We start from the raw sequence: 22,291 nt of genomic DNA on the forward strand, positions 1-22,291 counted from the left end.
ATGTTTATAAAATACTCAGTATTGCTAATAAAACAAAATTCATTAGATGTCAAATTTAACAAGTATCAAACTTCCCCAATACGTTTCGTCCTATTTTTAAAAGCTAAATGTCCACTTATTTTGTTCTTCGGATGCGATGTAAAATAAATTGAATTCTTCTAAGAGCAAAATAAGTCGGAAATTTAACTCTTAAGAATAGGGCGAAACATTTAGAGAAATTTGAAACTTTTTAAACCTATTAACAAATGTTTTATTAGCTGAGTATCTTACAAACATGGAGCAAAAACAGGACCAAAGTAGCAAGCATGAGATATTCGTGTATTGATCAAGCCCAGTTCCATAATCTCTGACAACTACCTGTTACAATGAAATATAGACCATGCTATCTTTTAAATAAATAAATAAATAAAAACCTAAATTCAGAAATAAACTAAACATAAAATATATAAGAATGACAGTACTGCAGGGAGAAAACTAGAGCCATATATTATTTGTTGATACATTTAAGTGTAACAGAGTAGAAATGGATAAGTACAGAGAGATATTCCTGTTGGCTTGTCTAAACAAGGTGGACTTTGTAGACAATTATTGCGTGAGATATACCTTGTTAAATTCTCTAGTTCTGACATAAAATAACAAAATATCATTTTTATTAACTCAAGCTATAGTTGGTTTTCATTTTATTTATATTTATTCATTTTACACGAATAATCACACATTGTAACTATAACATGGGTCCCTCAGGGTTCTCATCTGGGTCCACTTCACTTTAACTTATATTATTGAAATTAAGCACAATCTTCAAGATTCTCCTTTTTTGCTATTTTCGGATGACCTAAACTCTTTTTGTCAATCTCATCAATTGAAAGTTGGAACTTGCAAAAGGCATTGAATTCCTTATCTCGTTGGTGCCTTGAGAACTATTTAGATCTGAACTTGTCCAAGTGTAGGGTAATTTCCTTCAATAGGCAGCGTGACCCCGTTTCTTATGACTAAACGCTGACCGGCTCTTTGCTGGTTAGGGTATCGTCAGTAAAGGATTTGGGCATCACGTTCAACTGCAAATTTGATTTTATGGAGCAGATGAATAGGATCAGAAGCAAATCTCTACAAATGCTTAGGTTTGTATTTCCCTTGTAAGACCCCCATCTAGAATGTGGTTCAGTAATTTGGAGTCCGTTTGCAAGGTACGTTTTGCAAGGCCTCTATTGAGGCTGTTCCAGAACAAGTTCTTTCGGTGGTTAGCTTACCGTTTGAAAATCCCTAAAGAAACCCTTATCTATTCCGAACTACAGCTCACTCTCAATATTCCTCCACTAGCCACCAGAGGAATTTATTATAACCTAACTTTCCTCTGCAAACTTCTCAATTCTCAAATAGACCGTCCTTACCTTCTTTCTCTAATTCTTTTAATATCTCATCTCATACTATACGACATTCTTCTCCATTCATGTACCGTACTGTAAACATGATTACGTTTTTTACTCCCCTATCTTTCGTATGATGCGGATAGCCAATCATTTTAACTATTTCTTTGGCACAGATATACAAAAAATTCTAAATAAAGCCCAGATGTCAACTATTTCTTTGAACTATTTATATTGCATAAATTTGTATAATAACCTCTAAAAGGTAAAATAAAATGTTAAAGCCTAAATTATAACCTAAATTATAGACTGAGAACTATTTGTATTATTTATGTTATTATTATTTTTTTTTTTTTTTTTTGGCGCATCAACAGCTGAGGTCATTAGCGCCCGGAGCTTTTTCCAGTGCACTGCCGGCCTCCGGACAGTGTTCTCTCGTTACAGACAACACTGTCCATCACCGGACAGTGAGCTGTAAGAAGCTCCTAGGAAGAGAAAATCTAAGGGTCAGCTGCTGGATTCGAACCCGGGACCTCCGCGTGGGAGTCCAGTATGCTAACCTCATAGCTAATCTCTTCCCTTTTATGTTATTATTATTGTTGTTTCTGTAAATTGGATTATTGATCCTTTTTTTCTATTTAAAAAAAAATAAAGTTGGACATAATACGAGTATGTATTAAGCTTACAATAATTTTGTTTCGAAAGTTTTTATTAAGGAATACTGACTTTACTCGTATTAATGTTTTAGGGAAGCTACGATGTCCAAGATTCCTTCACCTATTACATCGAAATTGTCTAATGTTTAAAATAAACTACTTTTTCAATACAAATTACAAGTTTCAAGAAATTTAATTATGTTAGTTGCTGTAAGAAATATTTAAGTTCAAAATATTTAAATTAAACAAGACAATTTTTAACAGATTATCATTAAATTCCTAATAAGTTTGTACCTACTGTAACCTTGCAACAGGAATAAAAACTGGTCGATTTAGCGTGGGAGTAAATATGCGCCCTGTGGGGTCAGAAGTGCACAATCAACCAATGAACATTTCCAATTTTCCAATTTTTTTTTTTAGAGTAAATAATGCAAGAGTTAATTATTTTTTTTTAAATTTATAGTTAAAAAATAAAAAATGCTTGATTTATTTTGTAAAATATTTTACTTTTTATAATTTACCAACTGATGTATGCAGAATTAATTCACTGCAAGAGCCCAAAAATAGAACAGCTCTGACCTTGTTCACAAGATACTGTTTTTAGAGATTATTATATTGTGATTTTATTTTTATTTTAATTTTTTTTAATTCTATCATGTCAATCTATCAAGAAATCAATTTCCATTCCGAATAAATATTACTTGTAAATTAACTTGGCATTCACATTTAACTAACCTGAAGGAGAAGTAAGATAAACACTGAGTGAACCTCGTCTGGGATATTTGACGCTCAATTTCAGTTCAACATGTTCTAGAAAGTTAATTTCATTTTGCATTCCTTCACATCCAGTCGTATATATTCTGACATTTACTTCACTACCTTTTACTAACGTAGTGTTTCCTCTATAAACAAAAAAAAATTGTATTAAATTCATTTAAAATGCTTTCATATATAAATGTATAATAAAATATAAATTCCATAAACCTAAAAAAAAAAACTGACAAAGACCCATAACTTTTGCTTTTCAAACTGACCTCTTCCATCCAACAGGAGATAAAACAAAATTAAATAAATAAAAAAAACATACATTGTTCAAGCTCAAACACCCATTCCTCAATCCTTGACTCTACGTTAAAACTCAAGTTTCTATTGTTTCAAATGTATAAAAAAAAAGAAAAAAATAATTTAAATTCAAACCGGCACAAAAGTTCTCCTACATTCTATAATGTTTTTGTAGGAGGGAAGTAATAATGTATCTTTTACCAACCACTTAACTATCAGAATTTTTTTTTTCTTTGCCGAAAATAATCGTTCCAAGCGACCTCATTTTCTTTTTAAAGTTTATTAATAAAATAAAAGCATATCAAGAGTTAAGAGGTTTTAGAACGCTTTTGTCTAGCAATGTTTTTTTCAATTTTAAAAACCTTTCGACAACAGTTTTGATTCGATTTGAGGTCACCTATACATTACAATATCTGTGTTTTTCATTTTATTTTATTTTTAGTTTTTAAATAAAAAACGGATCAATATCCAATTTACAGAAACAATAATAATAATAATAACATAAATAATACAAATAGTTTTCAGTCTATAATTATTAATACACTGTATTTTACAGAATATAAAAGTAAATCAGGCTTATACTTAATGTTAAGAGCAAATTTTTGTATGGCCAATATATATAAAAACCTCACACTACCTGGGTGATATAACGGAGTATCGATCATTTTGATGATATAATCAGTGAGTGAAATATTATGAATTACGAACGAGGATTATAATTGGGCTTTAACATTTTATTTTACCTTTTACAGGTTATTATACAAGTTTATACAATACAAATAGTTCAAAGAAATAGTTGACATCTGGCTTTATTTAGAAAATTTTGTATATCTGTGCCAAAGAAATCGTGAGTCAAAATGATTGGCTGTCCGCATCATACGAAAGATAGAGGAGTAAAGAAAGTAATTATGTTTGCAGTACGGTACATTGAACGGAGAATGTCGTGTAGTATGGGATGAAGGTAAGGACAGTCTTTAAACAAGAGGAGAGTCTTGTATTTGTATTTATAAGGATATTATTACTATTTTTTTTCCAATGATACTGTTAAAAAACGGAATCAGTTATGCTGTTGGTTCAAAAAATAAAATAAAAGATAACTGAAAGAGCAGAATATCAATTCTTACCACTGCGAGAAACATCCTATTTCTATGAGAAAGAGGATATGAAGAGCTAAATAATTGGAGAATAAAAAACCCTGGCAGTCATCCGTCATTATAGATACTTTGTATTTTCAGCCACGACCCCACCCTTATCTTTACCTCGTTCGTAATTCATAATATTTCACTCACTGATTATATCATCAAAATGATCGATACTCCGTTATATCACCCAGGTAGTGTGAGGTTTTTATATATATTGGCCATATAAAAATTTGCTCTTAACATTAAGTATAAGCCCGATTTACTTTTATATTCTGTAAAATACAGTGTATTACCATAATGCTTTTTAAAATATATTTTTTTAACGGCGCACCGATTGCTAAGTAAATTGCCAACTAACGACACCTAATTTGGAAATTGAATGTATACATTAGCCAGCTTTAGTCCGCCTAAAAAATTAAATATTAATTTTGATTTATACTAATTATTTATATGTAGATCTGAAACATTTACCAGGAAAATTCAAAACAGGATACTTCTAGGGAAAACAGTGGTAAGGTTCTCCTCTAACGTGTCATTTCAGTCTTGCCATCAATAAAATAATAAGAATCAGATATGAAACTAAATTTCCAATTTGAAGAAAATCAGTTGACTAGAAGTGCCAATTTACTGTTTACTGTTTTGGTATTGTGAGATTTTCTCTAAAAGAGCTTTTTAGATTTTATTTAAACTACACCTAATTGGTAGTTGGACGTTAAGCCCCGCCTGAAAAAAATAGGCGATTACTACTTATTTAAACTACATACAGTAGATTACAAACGTTTAAAACAATAAATTTTTTTGATATAATTTGAACAAAATTATTTCCGCGCATTCGAATAAGGATACATCTGAGTGAGGCCATCTTATTGTACTGAGCTTACAAGACCTACTTTTTAACTGTTTTTAACGTATATTAACAACCTTCACATAAATTTATAACTTTTTTTATGATTATTTAAAATAAATTAGTTGAGGATTAGGGTTAGGCTTCACAATAACGTTGGTAAGAACTTAATAAGGCTCAAATATAATTAGTTAGAAGAGTATGTACATGGTGCTACCTTGAGAATTAGAAAAAGAGACAGAAAAATTCAATTATATGTTGATTTTTTTTTTTTTTTCATAAGATTGAAAAAAGTTTATAGGTTTAGGCAGTTTAAAATTTTGGGATGAAGAGGACACTACTTTTTCTAAACACCATTTCTTTAAGAATTTTCACAACTCAACGGGTATCCCAAATCTTACATCACAATCCACTTTTGAAAGCTTTAAACATTCAACGCAAGGCATTTATGGCCTACAAGGGTAACTGATTGTACAATTCGATAAAAACACCGAGAATTAAGCGAGCCATAATATTCTCTTCAGCCAAAAGCTGAATACAATTTTTACAATTACCCACAATTTGAAATGAAATTACTACATTTAGGAATTAAAAAAAATTAAAAAGGTCTACTTAAGATGGTATTAAAGTAATAGGGACTCAGCTTAAATATGACATATACCATTAATTTAAAAGCCTTAATTAAATAAATACAAAAATTTGAAAATCTCAATCCACTTTTTTTAAATTTCAAATCTCGCATTTCTGATTCACAAATTTTCCTCAGACATGCATTGTTTTCTTACTTGGATATAGAATATAGTACAGGTTACTTTCAAATAATTTATTAATTACAAGTTAATTAAAACTTGAAATGATGTGACTTGTATTAGTATTATGTTCAGTTATTATGGTTGGTAAAGTAAGATCGGGTTACTACTATACTCGCTGCCGGCAGCCTTTGTTCGGGAATTATATCTGGAATCTTGTCTGCCCTAATTAAATACTAAATTGAAGAGACAAATTATCAAGTTATTATCAGGGAAAGTTATTATAATACTGTGGGGCGCCAAGTAAGGGATGGGCAAGGTGTGCCACGTAAACGGGTGCTTTGATTGAGAGGCAACATTCCAATAAATTATACTGAATTCATTTGCAATATATACAGGGTGAACCAGTAAGTATTGTCCATAGGCCTACTGTGTGTAGTACATCTAAAGTGGAGTTCAATGACGTATTGGCCAACTTCATATTTTCCTCTGCTCTTGAGTGACGTCACTTTAAAGTTTTTTTCTAAAATCATTACTTTTTTCCAATGAAATGTTATTACTCAGAAAGTTTTAGTCCGAATTCGATTCTGATGACACGGTTAGAAAGACAGATAAATTTTCTAAAAATTGATTCCATTTTGAAGCATATGTTATTCTCCAAACAGCCTCAATCTTCCTCCGAATACTGGAAAAATAATAGTAATCGAAATTTTTAAGAAAACTCATTCAGCCCTTACGTGATCATTATCAGACCTAGGTGCTGGCATTTTTTTTTTTATAAAAGTTTCCTTGTTTAATGGGCTTTTAAACGATGTATTATTTTCCAGGATTCCTTTTATCTTCGTATAAGTAAATTACGTTTGTAATTAAAAATTTCTGAGTAATAACATTTTTATTGGAAAAAAGTAATGATTTTAGAAAAAAACTTTAAAGTGACGTCACTCAAGAACAGAGGAAAATATGAAGTTGGCCAATACGTCATTGAACTCCGCTTTAGATGTACTACACATAGTAGGCCTATGGACAATACTTACTGGTTCACCCTGTATACACATATACGAGGGTCGTTTGAAAAGTCCGTGCAAAAATAAAAACTACTTAATTTTTTGGGGTAAACCTTTTTTTATTTTTCAACATAGTCTCCTTTTAGGCTTATACACTTCGTCCAACGCTGCTCTAGTTTGTTGATCCCTTCCGAATATTAGGATTTGTCCAAGTCTGAAAAATAGCCATTCGTTTCTGCAATCTCCTCCTCGTTTGAATAAAATCTTTTTCCCGCCAGCCATTTCTTCATATTGGGGAACAAATAGTAGTCCGAGGGAGCCAAGTCTGGAGAATAGGGGGGATGTGAAACGAGTTGGAACCCTATTTCCATTAATTTTGCGACCACAACTGCTGAGGTGTGAGCTGGTGCGTTGTCGTGATGGAAAAGGACTTTTTTGTGGGCCAATCGTGGGCGTTTCTCTTGCAGCTAGGTTTTCAAACGGTCCAATAACGATGAATAATATGCACCTGTAATAGTTTTACCCTTTTCCAGATAGTCGATGAGGATTATTCCTTGCGAATCCCAAAAGACAGTCGCCATAATCTTTCCGGCCGAAGGAACGGTCTTCGCCTTTTTTGGCGCAGATTCCCCCTTGGTAACCCATTGTTTAGATTGTTCTTTGGTCTCAGGAGTGTAGTGATGTACCCATGTTTCATCCACAGTGACGAAACGAGTCTTAAAGTCCTGCGGATTCTTCTGGAACAGCTGCAAACCGTCCTCACACGATTTCGTTTTTGGTCAAGCGTGAGCAATCGCGGCATCCATCTTGCGGATAGCTTTGTCATGTCCAAATGTTGATGCAAAATATTATGTACCCGTTCATTCGAGATGCCCACAGCACTAGCAATCTCACGCACCTTCACTCTTCTGTCATCCATCACCATATCATGGATTTTATCAATGATTTCTGGAGTAGTAACCTCAACAGGGCGTCCAGAACGTTCAGCGTCACTTGTGCCCATATGGCCACTCCGAAAATTTTGAAACCACTTCTAAACTGTTCTAATCGAAGGTGCTGAGTCACCATAATGTTTATCAAGCATCTCTTTAGTCTCCTGAGGCGTTTTGCCTTTCATAAAGTAGAGTTAAATCAACACACGAAATTTTTTTTCGTCCATTTTTTGAAAATCACTCGACTTCCTCGATTCAAACGAATGCCAAACACAAAGAAATAGACCGATCTGGCTGAAACTTGGTGTGTGTTCTTCCAAGAGATGCTACTAACTAAACATAACCTCGATACGCGCCAGTGGTGCTATCTCTCTGACTTTGCACGGACTTTTCAAACGACCCTCGTATTAATTTGGTTATGAAGAGTGAACAGGTGGCTGTATCATTGTTTATTATTTTTTTTTTTGTATTGTTGTTTACTTCAGATGAGTATAACTTCTTGCGAAGGGCGCTGAAAAAAGTTGTAATGTTAGTGGAATATTCAATTCTTATAAAAGTTAATGCTATATGATAAGGTCATTTTTTACAATGAAATAACACATTAGGGAAAACCCTGCCTTAAAAACCCACCCAAATGAACTTTGCTGCAGTAATGTTCAAAATTAAAGTTACAGACCTACGCTTACCTAATTTAAAAGAACAAAAATAAATTAAAAAACATTAGAGCTATTTTCGAAAAAATTCCAAACACTAGAAAATTGATTCTGTAAAGTTGCACTTTCGACCAATTGTTTTTCTCTAATAAATTATTGACAAGACTCATCGTTGCTCTAAAAACCAAATTGAGAATTTGAAGTTCTTGTGATTGACCAACTCAAAAGCATGTGCGCAAATTATAAATATAAAGACCAAAAATGAATAAATAAAGACCAGTTTATAAATACTATTTTTGACCGCTGTTTCATATTCTCTTATTGTTCTTAAAATGTTTACAATAGTTCTTACAAAAGGTAAGAGATGGTATTTTTTTTTTTCATATCAATTAAAAATAAAATCTTCAATACGTAAAAATGTCATTTGTACTTAGTCACTTTGTGCTGAGATTTTTGTTCTCAACTCTCTTGTTTAGAAAAATAATAGAAAACAATGACCAAGTAATATTCAACCAAATTTAGCCCGCGTACCAGTGGCAACATATTCAATGAAAATATCACTCGAAAAGTGATAGTGATGACAGAATGTGGTCACGCATGGTTTGTTAGCTAAATGAAGGTGGTTTAGTGGATTATATTTTTTAATTAGTTAAAAACGTTTGATTAATATTGCACTTTAATATGGCAAATATGTCAAATTAATTTTTTTTAAAAATGTGTCAAGTGATTTATTATTTAGTGAAATAACCCTAACATCTGTGTATACCACATCAAGTTCACATATTCTGTGATCTATTTAGAAAATCTATTTTACATTTACACTGTATGCAGTACAATAAGCAAAAGTACAATTGCAGTACAATTGAAAAATAAATAAACAAATTAAAAAAGAAAAATAAACATTTACACTATAATGATGATACAAGATGCAGATATAAAGAACATTTTCACTTTAAAAATATTTTTATAAATATTTATAAACATATTATTGATAAACATATTGATTTTATATATTTTTTTAATGATAATAAGAATCAACGTAAATAAAAGAAAAAATTAATATACACCAAGTAAAATATTTTTGCATTCATTGATTAATTGCATCATTCACAATAAATATGCATATATTTATTGTCTAATAAGTAACGATTATTTGAACTTTATTTTAGAAATACATAAAAAATACTTACCTCAGCTTAATTGGTATAATGCAGATACTTTTACTTGGCACAGTCTTCATTTGTCTAGCCATTGTCACTAACTTGAAAGCGTTTAATAAGCCAAATCCAAAATTTCTATTTACCCAGTATCCAGCACCATTTAATATCCAATCTGGATTGGCGCCCAAAACTGCTACTTCTGATGTCCACGCAATTAAATGCTGGAAATCTCTCCAAGTTAATTCTGGACTGTAAATATCAAATTGAATATTGAATGCGTTAGCGTAATTATGAAAAACGTCTCAAACAGATTGTTTAACAAATATAAAATTACAATATAGTTTAAAACCTTCTTTTAATCAATATCTTTAAAAATATAAGTACGCTATAGATTATAATAAATGGTGTCAGCAACAATGTCCTCACTTAACGATCATTGGACATTTTGCTCCCCAAGACATGGAGGGTCTTATGACCATGGGTTTGTTACGGCATTGTAATTGGATTATGTATGCTTTTTGATGAATAAATAAACGTAAAAAAAAAAAAATAAGTACGCCATATTTATATTTATTTTTAATCATTATTGTAATAACAAATATCTTAAAATATTTGTAAAATCCAAGCCCTGAAAAAATAAATTTGACTATATGATGATTTTTTTTATCTTAGAATCTTGAAACATTAATTTAAAAAAAATAGTTGAGATAAATTGCTTTTTTACGTGCGAACAGTAAACCGAATAAAAAAAATATCCGCAGGCTCCAATTTTTCATCGAACTATCCTGTTGTTAAGATTGCAAAACATTATCATCATTATTTAGGAATGAAAATTTAAATTCAAAAAAAGTTGATTCCTTTGAGTGATGCTCTCAGAGAAACTTGTGCAACATTGAGATCATTTTTACCGAAAAATAAAATTTCGGTTTACGTTTTGATCGGAAGTAAAATAAAATCTTTTTTAGGCGAGTCAACATCTGAGATCATTAGCTGCCGGAACATTATTCAGTGCACTGCCAGCCTCTGGTCAGTGTTCTCTTGTTACAGACAACACTGCCCATCATTGGACAGTGAGCTGTAAGAAGCTCCAGCAAACACAAAATCTAAGGGTCAGCAACTGGATTCGAGCCTGAGATCTCCGCTTTGGAATCCAGTATACGATACCCTCTGAACTAATCCGTCCCTGGGTAAAATAAAATAGAGAGATAATAATGAAGTTCTGATTTATTTAATTAAAATTAATATTTACTTAGCTTGCAAGACGAGGGCTGCAATCCCCGCCGCCAATGGGGCAGCAGCTGAAGTCCCTGAATGGCGTACTGTGCAAGAATTGTTCAAATTGGTGGTGGCCTTAAAGAGAAATTAATAATTTATTGAGATGAATTTTTATACATTTTGTAAATATGTTAATGTACGAGTTAAGTTAGACAAAACATAAGTGGAGAGGATATTAGTTGTTGGTATGTTTATTGCTTTAGCAGTCTGGTATATGACGTTGTAAATAACTGATTTGAATCTAAGAGAATAACGCGTGGTAGCAACAACGAGTTATAAAACATGGAGATGGCAACATCTTAGAGATGGGAACGAGTGGGAAGGACAGCCAATAATGAAAAGTTTTTAAGATAAAAGTGCTAATTTAACAATTTAAATAATAAAATAATAAAGCTATCTAACCAAAGCTTTGGTTAAAACCAGTTTAAATAATAAAATAAATGAAAAACAATATTACTACTAACAGTAATTTTTACTACTAAAATAGTCACAGAGAAGTCCAATAGTACGGTGACCATGCGCCAGAAGCAAGTAGGTTGTTACTACAGTTAGCACCCAGGCGGTATTTAAAAGTTTCTAGGAGATCCAATTTGCTGAACACCACAACTGCACAGCCTACTCCGTCCGATGTCTTACTTCCGTCGGTGTAAATTTCGTAATTATAGTCCCTCCCATCGATGCTATCAATGTCTAGTTCGTGCACCGGGTGAACAAACTTGGACCCACTTAATACGATATATGACTGCCCGCTTCTGGACCGGTACAGACATCAACTAATACAAGACGTTACGACAACAGGACACAACTGGCCCATCGAGAGATCTTTACTCCTATCAAGAGACAAGTTACCACCATTTGACAAATTTATACATTCAATATCGATAGACATTTTTTGACTAGACTGACTGAAATTTTTGATGGAAATGGTACGCATTATGTTATGTATATAAAAAATATTATAATATGTATAAATGTTGTAAATAGCGTTATGTATTATAAATGTATATATATTGTATACTAGTGTGTATTATAAATATATTGTATATTAGTCTGTATTAAATATATTATTTATTAGGGTGTATTTATATATTGTAAAGAGTTTTATGTATTGCATGTATGTATATTAGAAATTGTAGATATAATTCTGCATTATTATGTAAATACAGTTTATTATTATGTATATATATTTTATTGTTTATTATTATTATTATTATTATTATGTATAAATAGTTTGTTTATTAATATTATTATTATTAGGTATATGTAGTTCATTATTACTATTATGTATACGTATATAGTTTAGTATTTAATTATGGATTGCATTGTATATAATAACATGTTGTACAAACAGTGGTACATGTTATGCGATACTGTAAATAAATTCCCTATCAGCAGGGCTACTGTTGGTAGGCAAAAAAAAAAAAAAAAAAAAAGAAGCAAGTAGGCTTATCATTCGACCCGTCTTAATGAGGACTGTCCCGTTTTGAAGGAACTATACCGACGTCCCGGCCTACACATCATTTTGCCAGTGATATAAAAATCGAAAAGTTTCAAATATATGAATGCAAAACGCTAAGGCAGTATATAATGAAATAAAAATCATATAATACAATTTCAGGTTCAAACTGCACTGTTGAAAGAATTCTCTCAGTAATGAAAAGAGTGTGATCTGAAGTGAAGGTCGATTAGCTAAATCAACAGTAAACTCACTTTTTGCGCTGCTAACTAAATTTCACTAATTTTTTTGATGGAATTACACATAATTAAAAAATAAAAAAGTGAATGCTTGTGTAAAATATCAATCAATTTTCTAATGCAAAAACATGTTACCAGTTGATGGTATTTTTTTCTTTTAAATGGAAAATAAGTTTAATTTTCCAGTCAGTTTGTTTCTATATTGTGAAACACAATATAATGTAAACTCGCCATGCCTTTTGTATCGTACATCCTAAAAGGATTTAGTGTACTATAATTTTTTAAATAAATGTATATTATTATTATGTAAACTCATAAGTGAATATTTAAAATTATCACTGGTTGGTAAAGTTTAGAAATACGTAATGTGGTAGTCCAGTTTTAGTTATTTTTGTTGGTTTGTTTACACTCCCAAGCTTGAGCTTATGCCTACAAGTTAACTTCCAGCTCCCTCTGAATCAGTTAATTTTATATGCGATATGCAACAGTTTATTTTGGGAAAATAGCAGCTTATCCGTTGAAGTCGTATAAACCCAATTCAAAAAGTGCAAGCATAAGTCAGTAAAGGTCTATTATATTGATGTAAATCAGAATTATTTCTCAGATTAGACTAGCTAAAAAATCTGTTCGATTATTTATTAATGGACTGAAACACACATTTTTCCTGAAAGCCAATGTAAATTGTGTAATGAGCCTAGTTCTAAGGACTATCTTTGTCATTTCTTTACAGAATGTAAAATTTTAGATTGGCTGAGAAATAAATTCTTACTATTTCATTATCAAGTGGAGCAGGTTTCTAACTTAGTCCAATTTGAAAAATTATTGTGCTTAGATGATATCAAAGCAAACTATATTTGTACAAAATTTACAATCGAGGGATTAAGAGTAAGATCAATATTATTGTAGGGCTTAAACATGTACTATTGTTGTCTCTTTTGTACTTTTGTGTTTGAATAATTCTCTGACATAACATTCATTTCTTCAAAATATCATTATAATTATTGTCATTTATCTATATGTTAAGATGCTGAAGATTTCCATTATATTGTCTAAATAAGGTTTTTTTTATACCCATATGTATTTTTTATGTAAATTTCGCTATTTTACAGGATTTCAAAGAACCCAGCACTAATGTCAGATTAATATTTTGTAATGTTATCAGCTTTGTATGCTCACCCCCTTGCTATGGTGAAAACTTTCTAATATTGATGTAAATTTGAGTCTAAATTAATGAGGTTTAAGAGGAGTTCATAGTTGTCAGATGATAGGGCTGCCTTGAAGTTTAGAAAGCCTTACCTAAAGCTAGTGGGGAGTCCAGGTTAGTCTTGTGTCGAGTTTAAGAGTCATTTTTACAACAAAATTATTGCTTTTTGGTTACTATCCGCTATTTGGCATTTTTAATTGTACGCATAGAACGGAGGTGTTTTTTTTTCTGCTTTAAACTAACTCTCAAAATTGACCCGCTCTGAGTGACAAATGTTATAATGTCTACATAAGTAGAAGTTATATTTTTTACAAGGAGACAAGATAGCCGAGCGGTTTGAGTCAAGGCCCGCAAAACGTACTGGGTTTGATTCCTGGTCTAGGCCTAGGATTTTATTATTAAAGTCTTTATTTATAAATGTTACATGCTTAATAAAGAAAAATACAATTCAAAATAAAACAATCATCTCAAAAGACATTACCATGGTCATAGACCGTCTGTGGAGGCCTAGGATTTTATTTAATAGGTTATGTGCAAAATTTATTATAATGTACGTTTGCTAGGCGCCTCCTCTAATTTAGTAATTAAACGCAAAGCTTGCCAGAAATAATGAAACAATACTTTACTTACTAAATAGTTTCTACAAAAATCTAATAATTTAATGTCTACAAATAGATGGAAACAAAGACCAACCATAATTTAAAAAAAATAAAACACCCTGCTATGACGCATAAAATCTTTAAATTCTTTAAAGTCCCTCTTATTTTGCGCATGCCAATAGAAATTAAATTAACGAATGTGATTATGAAAAAGAAATTTATTTTAGTTCAAAAATTCTAGTGGAATTTTCACCAAGGAGATGAAAATAAAAAATACAAAGGTAATTTGCTTATCAGCATCTTAGATGGTCGATAGCACCACAATTGCTATCCATTTAAGATTGCCAAGAACTGCAATTGTGGTTTTGTGTTAATTTTCTGTACCCTCAATACATACTGGACAATTGCCAAACTAGTTCTTAAAGTAATCACCGTTTCAAATAAATTGCCAACAAAATAGATTGGGTGAGCAAATAGTCTGCCTTTTTCCAATTTATCACCAAGTATTTTTTTCTAACCACAAATTTAAAATCAAATCAGAAGAAGTAGAAATTGTTTGGAAATTAAGAATTTACTTTGTATAAATAATGTCTCCTTTTTACAATGTATTCGTAATAAATGGAAGATTTTCAATACTCCCCCGAATTACAAAAGGAATGCTTTGTTATATTTCTATATAAATATAACTTAGTTAGCAAACGTTAGATTATCTAAAGTGAGTTACTGGTTTATAGGATCAGATGGTTAAGAGATATGTGAGTTGCTAACATGGAATCAATTAATAACATAAATAATTTGCTGAGACCGCCATTTCCACTATTAACTATCTCTCTTTCAATTTACCGAAAATAATTATTAGTCTTTGAAATTCCAGATAATTTAATTCCAAATTTGTTCATGAAGTATGAATCCTGAAGTATTTACAAATTCGTTAGAGGGAATAAAATAAAAATATAGGATGCAGAGAGACTTCATAGTTTCTACTTTAGTTCTTATCTACTTACAAAAACATTATCATAACTACGATATTATATACACCACTCTAAGCGCACAACAAATAACGAAGTCACATTCAGATACCATTGTGTTGTTTTAGGAAGGAATAAGTCACTAACGCAGCGCTCAAGATATCCTTATCTCATGGAAGCCACGAAGAAGAATGTAGTAGAAGTCATGATGAAGAAAGAAGTGAAAGAGGCTGCGCTAATCCTCAAATTGAATATTGGAAAAGATAGGGCTGGTTTTTTTCCACCAATATATTGATAAATTAAGGCATTAGAACTGTAACTGTGCATACCAATATGTTGATTTTTTCCAGCCCTCTTAAAAAATAATGGTTAATATACAAACAAGACCACAAAAACAATAAATAAATAAATAATAAATAAATGAAGTATGAATTTTGTGAGTTGAATTATCTAATTATTTTTGTTTGTATAACATTTATTGCATCAGAACTTCGAATAAGAAAGCTACCTACTCGCAAAAAGTGTATCCTTAAAGCTTTTTTGTTTAGTAAATAAAATTTGTTTTAGAATAAAAAAAATCTTAATCTATTTCCATTCATCATTCAACATCAAAATTATGAATAGAATTAATACTAACAATCATTTCATTTCTAGGACTTCCAGAAGAATATGCGGTGGCCATGATCGCCGCACATCTTTCACCATAGTACACAGCTTTACCTTCTTGTGAAGCACTAGCCACAGGTACAGTGAATATAGAGTTTATGTATCCATCAGCACCACAATTATCACCATGGAACTTGCCATTCCCAGAAGCAAATATGTAGATAATTCCTTTACCATTCCTTCCCTGAAAATATAAGTAAATATCAGTGGTGAATTACTTCATAATATACATTTTTATAAATTTAAGAAATTAAAAAAAAAAAAAGAAAAGATAAGAATATGAATTTTAAGAGGACTGCAATTCCTGCATTTTATTTATTGTTTTAAAGTGCTATCATTTCATTGGTGAAGGATCGCACCCATGGATAGTATTGACTTTTTAAAAAGACTTGAAGAAAGTGAGTTAAAGTGGTAGCTGGATTATTTTCAAGTGAACTGCTGGAACTGTTTAAGATTTACTGCCGGCACGGTTGAGCAAATAACACTCGACTTTCATTGTTACTTTCTATGGACCTACTAAGTACTTATATCAAGTTTGGTTGCATCCTTTCTTGGGTTACGACATCAAAACTAGATAGTTTCGGGTCTTTTGGCTAAAAACAAAGTTCTTCAATTGAAGAACTGGTAAAAAATATTTATAAGACAATACAAGTTCTTAACTTATATCATGCTGGTATTAAATTGTTTTGAATTTTCCTTTTAGTCAGGGTCTAGTAAATCAATTACTACTTATTTTCATCATTAGTTTCGCCTATAATAGACTAATTCTGGTTTGATGGATAAATGTATAAAATGAGAAACAAAAGACAGAAGATAACTATGCAGCCCATATTTCCCAGCTGGTGTCGATCCAACAACTCAACATTTCTAATGACGACGAAGAGTGAAATCAAAGAAACCCAATAAGTAGCAATTATATGTTCCATTATGGTATTCTGGTTGTAAGGTTTCACTGAAGGAGTTTGATTTAGAAGGAATATATGAGAGAAACAAAGCAAGAGTTTCAATAGTAATCAAGCGGTAGCCAATACTGTGGAGTTTTAGAAACCTGCAGCAATTTTGTAAAAATAAAAGAAGAAAGATAAATATGTTTCAGATTTTAATATAAAGTAGGCTTTCAGTACAACAGAAGGTCTATGCTTCAATAACTTTCCAAACTAAGCGAATGTTGCAAAAACTCCAAAGTAAGGAAGGATTTTACGTGCGAAACGAATCTTAGAGTTGATTACCATATCTGAAAAGGAAAATCCAAATAAAAATATACTGCTAAATATTATACGTCCGCCTACAGACAGAAAGCGAATTCTAACTGAAACTTAAAAAAAAAGAAGTTGATTGAGCGTTATTTCACTCTTCTGAGATATAGAAAGAGAAAAAACATTTTGACGAATGTGAACCAATTTCCAGATTTCGTTTGAAGGATGTATAAGACGGAATGAGCAGAAAAGCTGGGTTGATGCCCTGCAAGTAATTGGCCCAATCAGATAAACCAAATTCCTAATGATCTGTTTCATGCTTCATATTATTCTTCTCTAATAGATTATTATTTCTTTATTGGCCCTGATTTTAATTTTTTTGTAAGTTGATCTAAAATTTTGGAACTACCTTAGCATACCTTCCTTTTTTTTTATATATATAAGTACGTAATTTATAATTAAGGATTCAAAATTGGCGAGGAATCGGTCAAATAAAAACAACAACTCGTCATTTTACCAACGTTTCGATAAATATTTTGTCCTCTTCAGGGCCTGGATATTGCAAATACAAAAATACAAACTATTTAGAGAATCATTAACATAGAAATATTTAATATTAATTAGAAATAATATATTTTGTATTCGCAATATCCAGGCCCTGAAGAGGACAATATATTTGTTGAAACGTTGGCAAGAAGACGAGTTGTTTTTATTTGACCGATACCTCGCCAATTTTGAATCCTTAATTGAATAATTTACGGTCACGAAACCTATATATTCGTAATTTATAATTATATAAAGATTCTCTCCGAACTCAGGGTAAAAAATTCGATGGACTATTTAAACTTAAAACTATAACATCACTAACATGAATTTTCCGCCTAATTCTAGACGTTCCATTTCTAGATATAGTAGGCGAAAATCAAGCATTATCATAATTAGATAGCAGCTTCATGGACTCTGAGCAAGCATGTATGAGAACAATGCTGCTGACCACAAATGTAATGCAACTCCAGATATACGAAACAATGTTTGGAAGTTATACTATTATATACATGACACTGGATAATAATTTATAGTACAACATTATAAATGGACAGTCATTAGTCTATTTCCTATGAATATCATATTAAATGATTTAGAGCCTGCATTAAATAAACATATCGATTTCAGAAAATTATAAATAGCCAGTAATGCTTTACAATGTGATAAAATGTAATAATTTGATTATTTAAAATATTTAATAGTCATAAAATACTGAAATTATTTAAATATTTTTTTAAGCTTTCTTCAGTAATAAGCAATTTTGGGTTATGAAATATTGTTACAAGTTAGATAATGATGGGCTTATATCAAAACGTAAATAAAATCTTTTATAGAGACTGAAGATTTTTCAACCTAGTAATGACCAACAATATAAAATGAAATGGTTTGGATTAACTATCAAAACAGAATCAAGAAAATGTATGTGATCTTTCATTTTTGCCTAAAGCTTTATTATTAAAGCATGTTATTTTTCCTTTATCAAGAATCACCTTTATTGTACTCCCTAAACAAAATAATTATAAAATTTAGGATAATATACAATCGAGATATGGCAAACAGTGATGTACACGAAACGTCAACGCTGCCTTTACATTCTCTCTTCAACTGGTATCTATAAGGTAATGCTTGGTGTAAGCTGTTTACAAGACTGAACTTCAGTAAGAGCACGATTGATGAATGATCCTGTGACCGTCATAAAATTAACACATCTAACTTCCAGCTTTATAGAAGAGAACAACTATAAGCAAAAGAAGTAAGAATATAGCCAATTTCAGTCATATTTTTTTTTGCCAAGCTTTCAACCTAAGGACTGGGTCATCGTCAAGGCTTATGTTATTAACAATGTTTGTTTTTTTTACGTCTAAGGTTGGAATAACTTTTGTCCAGACTGTTTAGGTTTAAAGTTTGGCCAAAGCAGTTTCTTGATGTTTGTTTAAACTGGCAATCAATCATAAGAACTGATTAGAATTGTATCGTAATTATGCTCAAAACTGCTTTCTTTCCTTCTTCATTTGCTTTAACTTCTGTCGCAGTAAGCTAAGAAGAGAATTATTGTTAAATAATGTAATTCTTGTTAACAATTCCCTTTATAAATGGTACTCTTTGACTACCGCTTTGAATTATTGTGCTTGATCTTCCTTTGGTAGTGCAGCATAAGTCTATGGATGGTAAAGTAAGTACTGCAACAGAACCACTTAAATATTCTACTTTCAAGCTATTTCTAATAATAATAATACGTTCACTTCAAAATATTTCAAAGGGTTATGTATTAAAACTTAATTTCTAAAATTACTGACGATGCAGTGCGCTTTTTAAAACAGAATAAGTTTTTCATAAGTTGTAAGTGTATACCCTAGTCTAATTTATCAATATCTAACTGGCCAATTTTAGTCGAAATTCCAGAACTTAACTAATTATTTAATTACTTTTATTTTCTACGAATAAGGCATCATTTAAATTTTAAATTTCTAAAAAGGTTCATCTTTTAATTTAATAAAAAGATTTATATTTAATTTTAATTAAAAATGTTTATTAAAGGTATAGAGCTTTCTAAAATTCTATTGTTCATAATAAGAAGAGTATAAAAATTTGGAAGCTAACTAGCATATTTTCTCAACAAGTTAAATTTAAGTCATGTTTAATTATTACCAACAATGTACAGTTTGTAAAACCGTAAATTATATTCAAAAATAACTTTACAGGAACCAACCGCTCCCTGAGAATGGCTCTCTTCAAACTCGATTTTAGCAACACATTTAACAGTAAATAAGTTATTGGACCACATACCACTTTATAAAGACTCATAATTATGTTTTTAGAGAAAAGTTTTAAATCTTCTTATCCTACAATTCCTAAACAAGTTTAAATACAATTTTAAGAGCCTTTTTTGAAAAAACAAAAATATTGAAAAATCTATTTTAATAGCTCTTACTTTCGGCCCATTTTCTTCCAATTTGGGAATTTAGTTCCACATTTGATTCTTTTTATTATCGAGTTGATGCAACAATTTACATAAATGGCTCCTTAGAAAAAAGCCAAATTTACTTTGGCTGGTATATATTCACTTTTACACTAACCTGTACTCGTTCTCTTTTCAAGCGTTTACTTAGTCCTTTAAAGACAAACGACCTGGAAAGCACTTAGCTGGTGTAACATTTGTGTCAAGTATATAGGTGCTCTACCAACTTTTATGTAGGCACATTTTGGAGTCTCACCAAGCTCTTAATTGAATTTTCTCGGAAAATGTTTTATATAAAAGATAGAGATCTACACATGTACAAATAGTACAGTAAATTTAAAAAGAAAATTCTAGGTGCGTTTTCAAGGAAATCTCGGTAATCTGTAAAAGCCATATCCCACCTTACTGCGGGGTCCTCTGGTGGTACCTAAAAGAATGATATAATTTGAATTTACTCCGATTTATTGTTTTTGATTTACACACAATTTGTACAAAAAAAAAAAACTTTTTCGACTCAGGAGACCACAAAATGGATGTTTTTGATAAAAATTCAAAAATCGAACAGCAGCATGAATACAATACATCTCTTAGTAGATTACGAGATATTCAAAATAAAAAAGTAGCATTTCTTTAAAATAGCAAAAACTTTTATGAACAATTATTGGATTTCACTTTTCACTATCTACAGGCGAGGTTTAACATCCCACTACCGATTAGATATAGTGCACGAGGCGGAATTACATACCTAATTGCTAAATATATTTTTTCTAACAATAAAAAGTTTTATTATTATTATTATTGAGGCAAGAATAGTTCATGGGAATGTAAACTCAAACTTTTTGAGAGCGTAGTGTCTGCCATAACTTTGTACTGCTCCGAAATATGGGCCGTTCAATGTATGGAAATGGTGCAAAAGGTACTGCAGCACTTTTTCAAAACACTGCTGTTATGGCCGCGTAATACGCCTTATAATTATGTGTTAATAGAAAACGGGCTGTAAACCACTTAAAGTTGCTATTTTTAAAAGAACAATTTCTTGGTGGGTCAAGTTGTTTCATATGTGTCCAAGTAGGTATTCCCGCATTTGTTTTGATAAATTTCGTGAGTGTGGCCTCAACAAATACAATAAGTACAATTGGGCTTTACAAATTGAAAAACCTGCTGTGCCCTTGAAGAGTTGTGGAATGCCACTAACCCTCAGTTGGTGCAAAATGTTTTAAAAGATTTAACTGAGAAATGGTCGAACCACTGGTACAGTCTAGCGGTTGAAAATGTACTGAATTACCGCTACAGTAACATTTATAGAAGTATAGCCTGTTGGGGGCGATGGAGAGACTTATTTAAAAGCAAAATTAATTACAAAAATTAGAATTATAGCTCAACTTCGCCTCTTTCATAAGAATGTAGTAAGGATACTCTATAAAGGTAATAAGTGCAGTTTGGATGGCGGCGCTTGTGCAGTTTGTGCAATAGAAATGAAATGGAAAATATGGAACATTTCTTCTTCAACTGTCCTATATACGGACCTCTACGCGATCAGCATACAGGGTGAACCAGTAAGTATTGTCCATAGACCTACTGTGTGTAGTACATCTAAAGTGGAGTTCAATGACGTATTGGCCAACTTCATATTTAACACTGTTCTTGAGTGACGTCACTTTAAAGTTTTTTTTCTAAAATCATTACTTTTTTCCAATGAAAATGTTATTACTCAGAAAGTTTTAGTCCGAATTCGATTCTGATGACACGGTTAGAAAGACAGTTAAATTTCCTAAAAATTGATATCATTTTGAAGCATAAATTATTCTCCAAACAGCCTTAATCTTCCTCTGAATGCTGGAAAAATAAAAGTAATCGAAATTTTTAAGAAAACTCATTAGGCCCTTACGTGATCATTATCAAACGCTAGGTGCTGGCACTTTTTATAAACGTTTCCTTGTCTAATGGGCTTCCAAAAGGTATATCATTTTCCAGGATCTGTCCGGAGGGCCGGCAGTGCACTGAAAAAAGCTCCGGGCGCTAATAACCTTAGCTGTTGATGCGCCAAAAAAAAAAAATAATAATAATAATATAGTAATAATAATAAAAAATTACACGAGTTATTTGAACTGGGGA

The 22,291-nt window shown here is 31.3% G+C and overlaps 1 protein-coding gene and 1 non-coding gene across 8 annotated transcripts in view; both read right to left on the reverse strand.

The window, feature by feature from the left end:
- The window catches only part of LOC141456709 (neuroendocrine convertase 1-like), a 75,998-nt gene that overhangs the window by 12,670 nt on the left and 41,037 nt on the right, over positions 1–22,291 (reverse strand). For all 7 annotated transcript variants that reach the window (XM_074132924.1, XM_074132923.1, XM_074132920.1 and 4 more), the window contains 4 exons: positions 15,948–16,160; positions 10,819–10,919; positions 9,600–9,818; positions 2,759–2,925 (listed from right to left, as the gene is read on the reverse strand). In XM_074132924.1, the coding sequence (XP_073989025.1) occupies positions 2,759–2,925; positions 9,600–9,818; positions 10,819–10,919; positions 15,948–16,160 (700 nt within the window). The remainder of the gene's footprint in view (positions 1–2,758; positions 2,926–9,599; positions 9,819–10,818; positions 10,920–15,947; positions 16,161–22,291) is intronic.
- On the reverse strand, positions 9,934–10,037 carry LOC141457385 (U4atac minor spliceosomal RNA). The gene has a single exon (XR_012460368.1). It is a non-coding gene; the product is annotated as a U4atac minor spliceosomal RNA (small nuclear RNA).

Source organism: Rhodnius prolixus, unplaced genomic scaffold (assembly GCF_049639745.1).
Source record: "Rhodnius prolixus isolate KJV_2025 unplaced genomic scaffold, Rpr scaffold_10, whole genome shotgun sequence".
Classification (NCBI taxonomy): Eukaryota; Metazoa; Arthropoda; class Insecta; order Hemiptera; family Reduviidae; genus Rhodnius; species Rhodnius prolixus.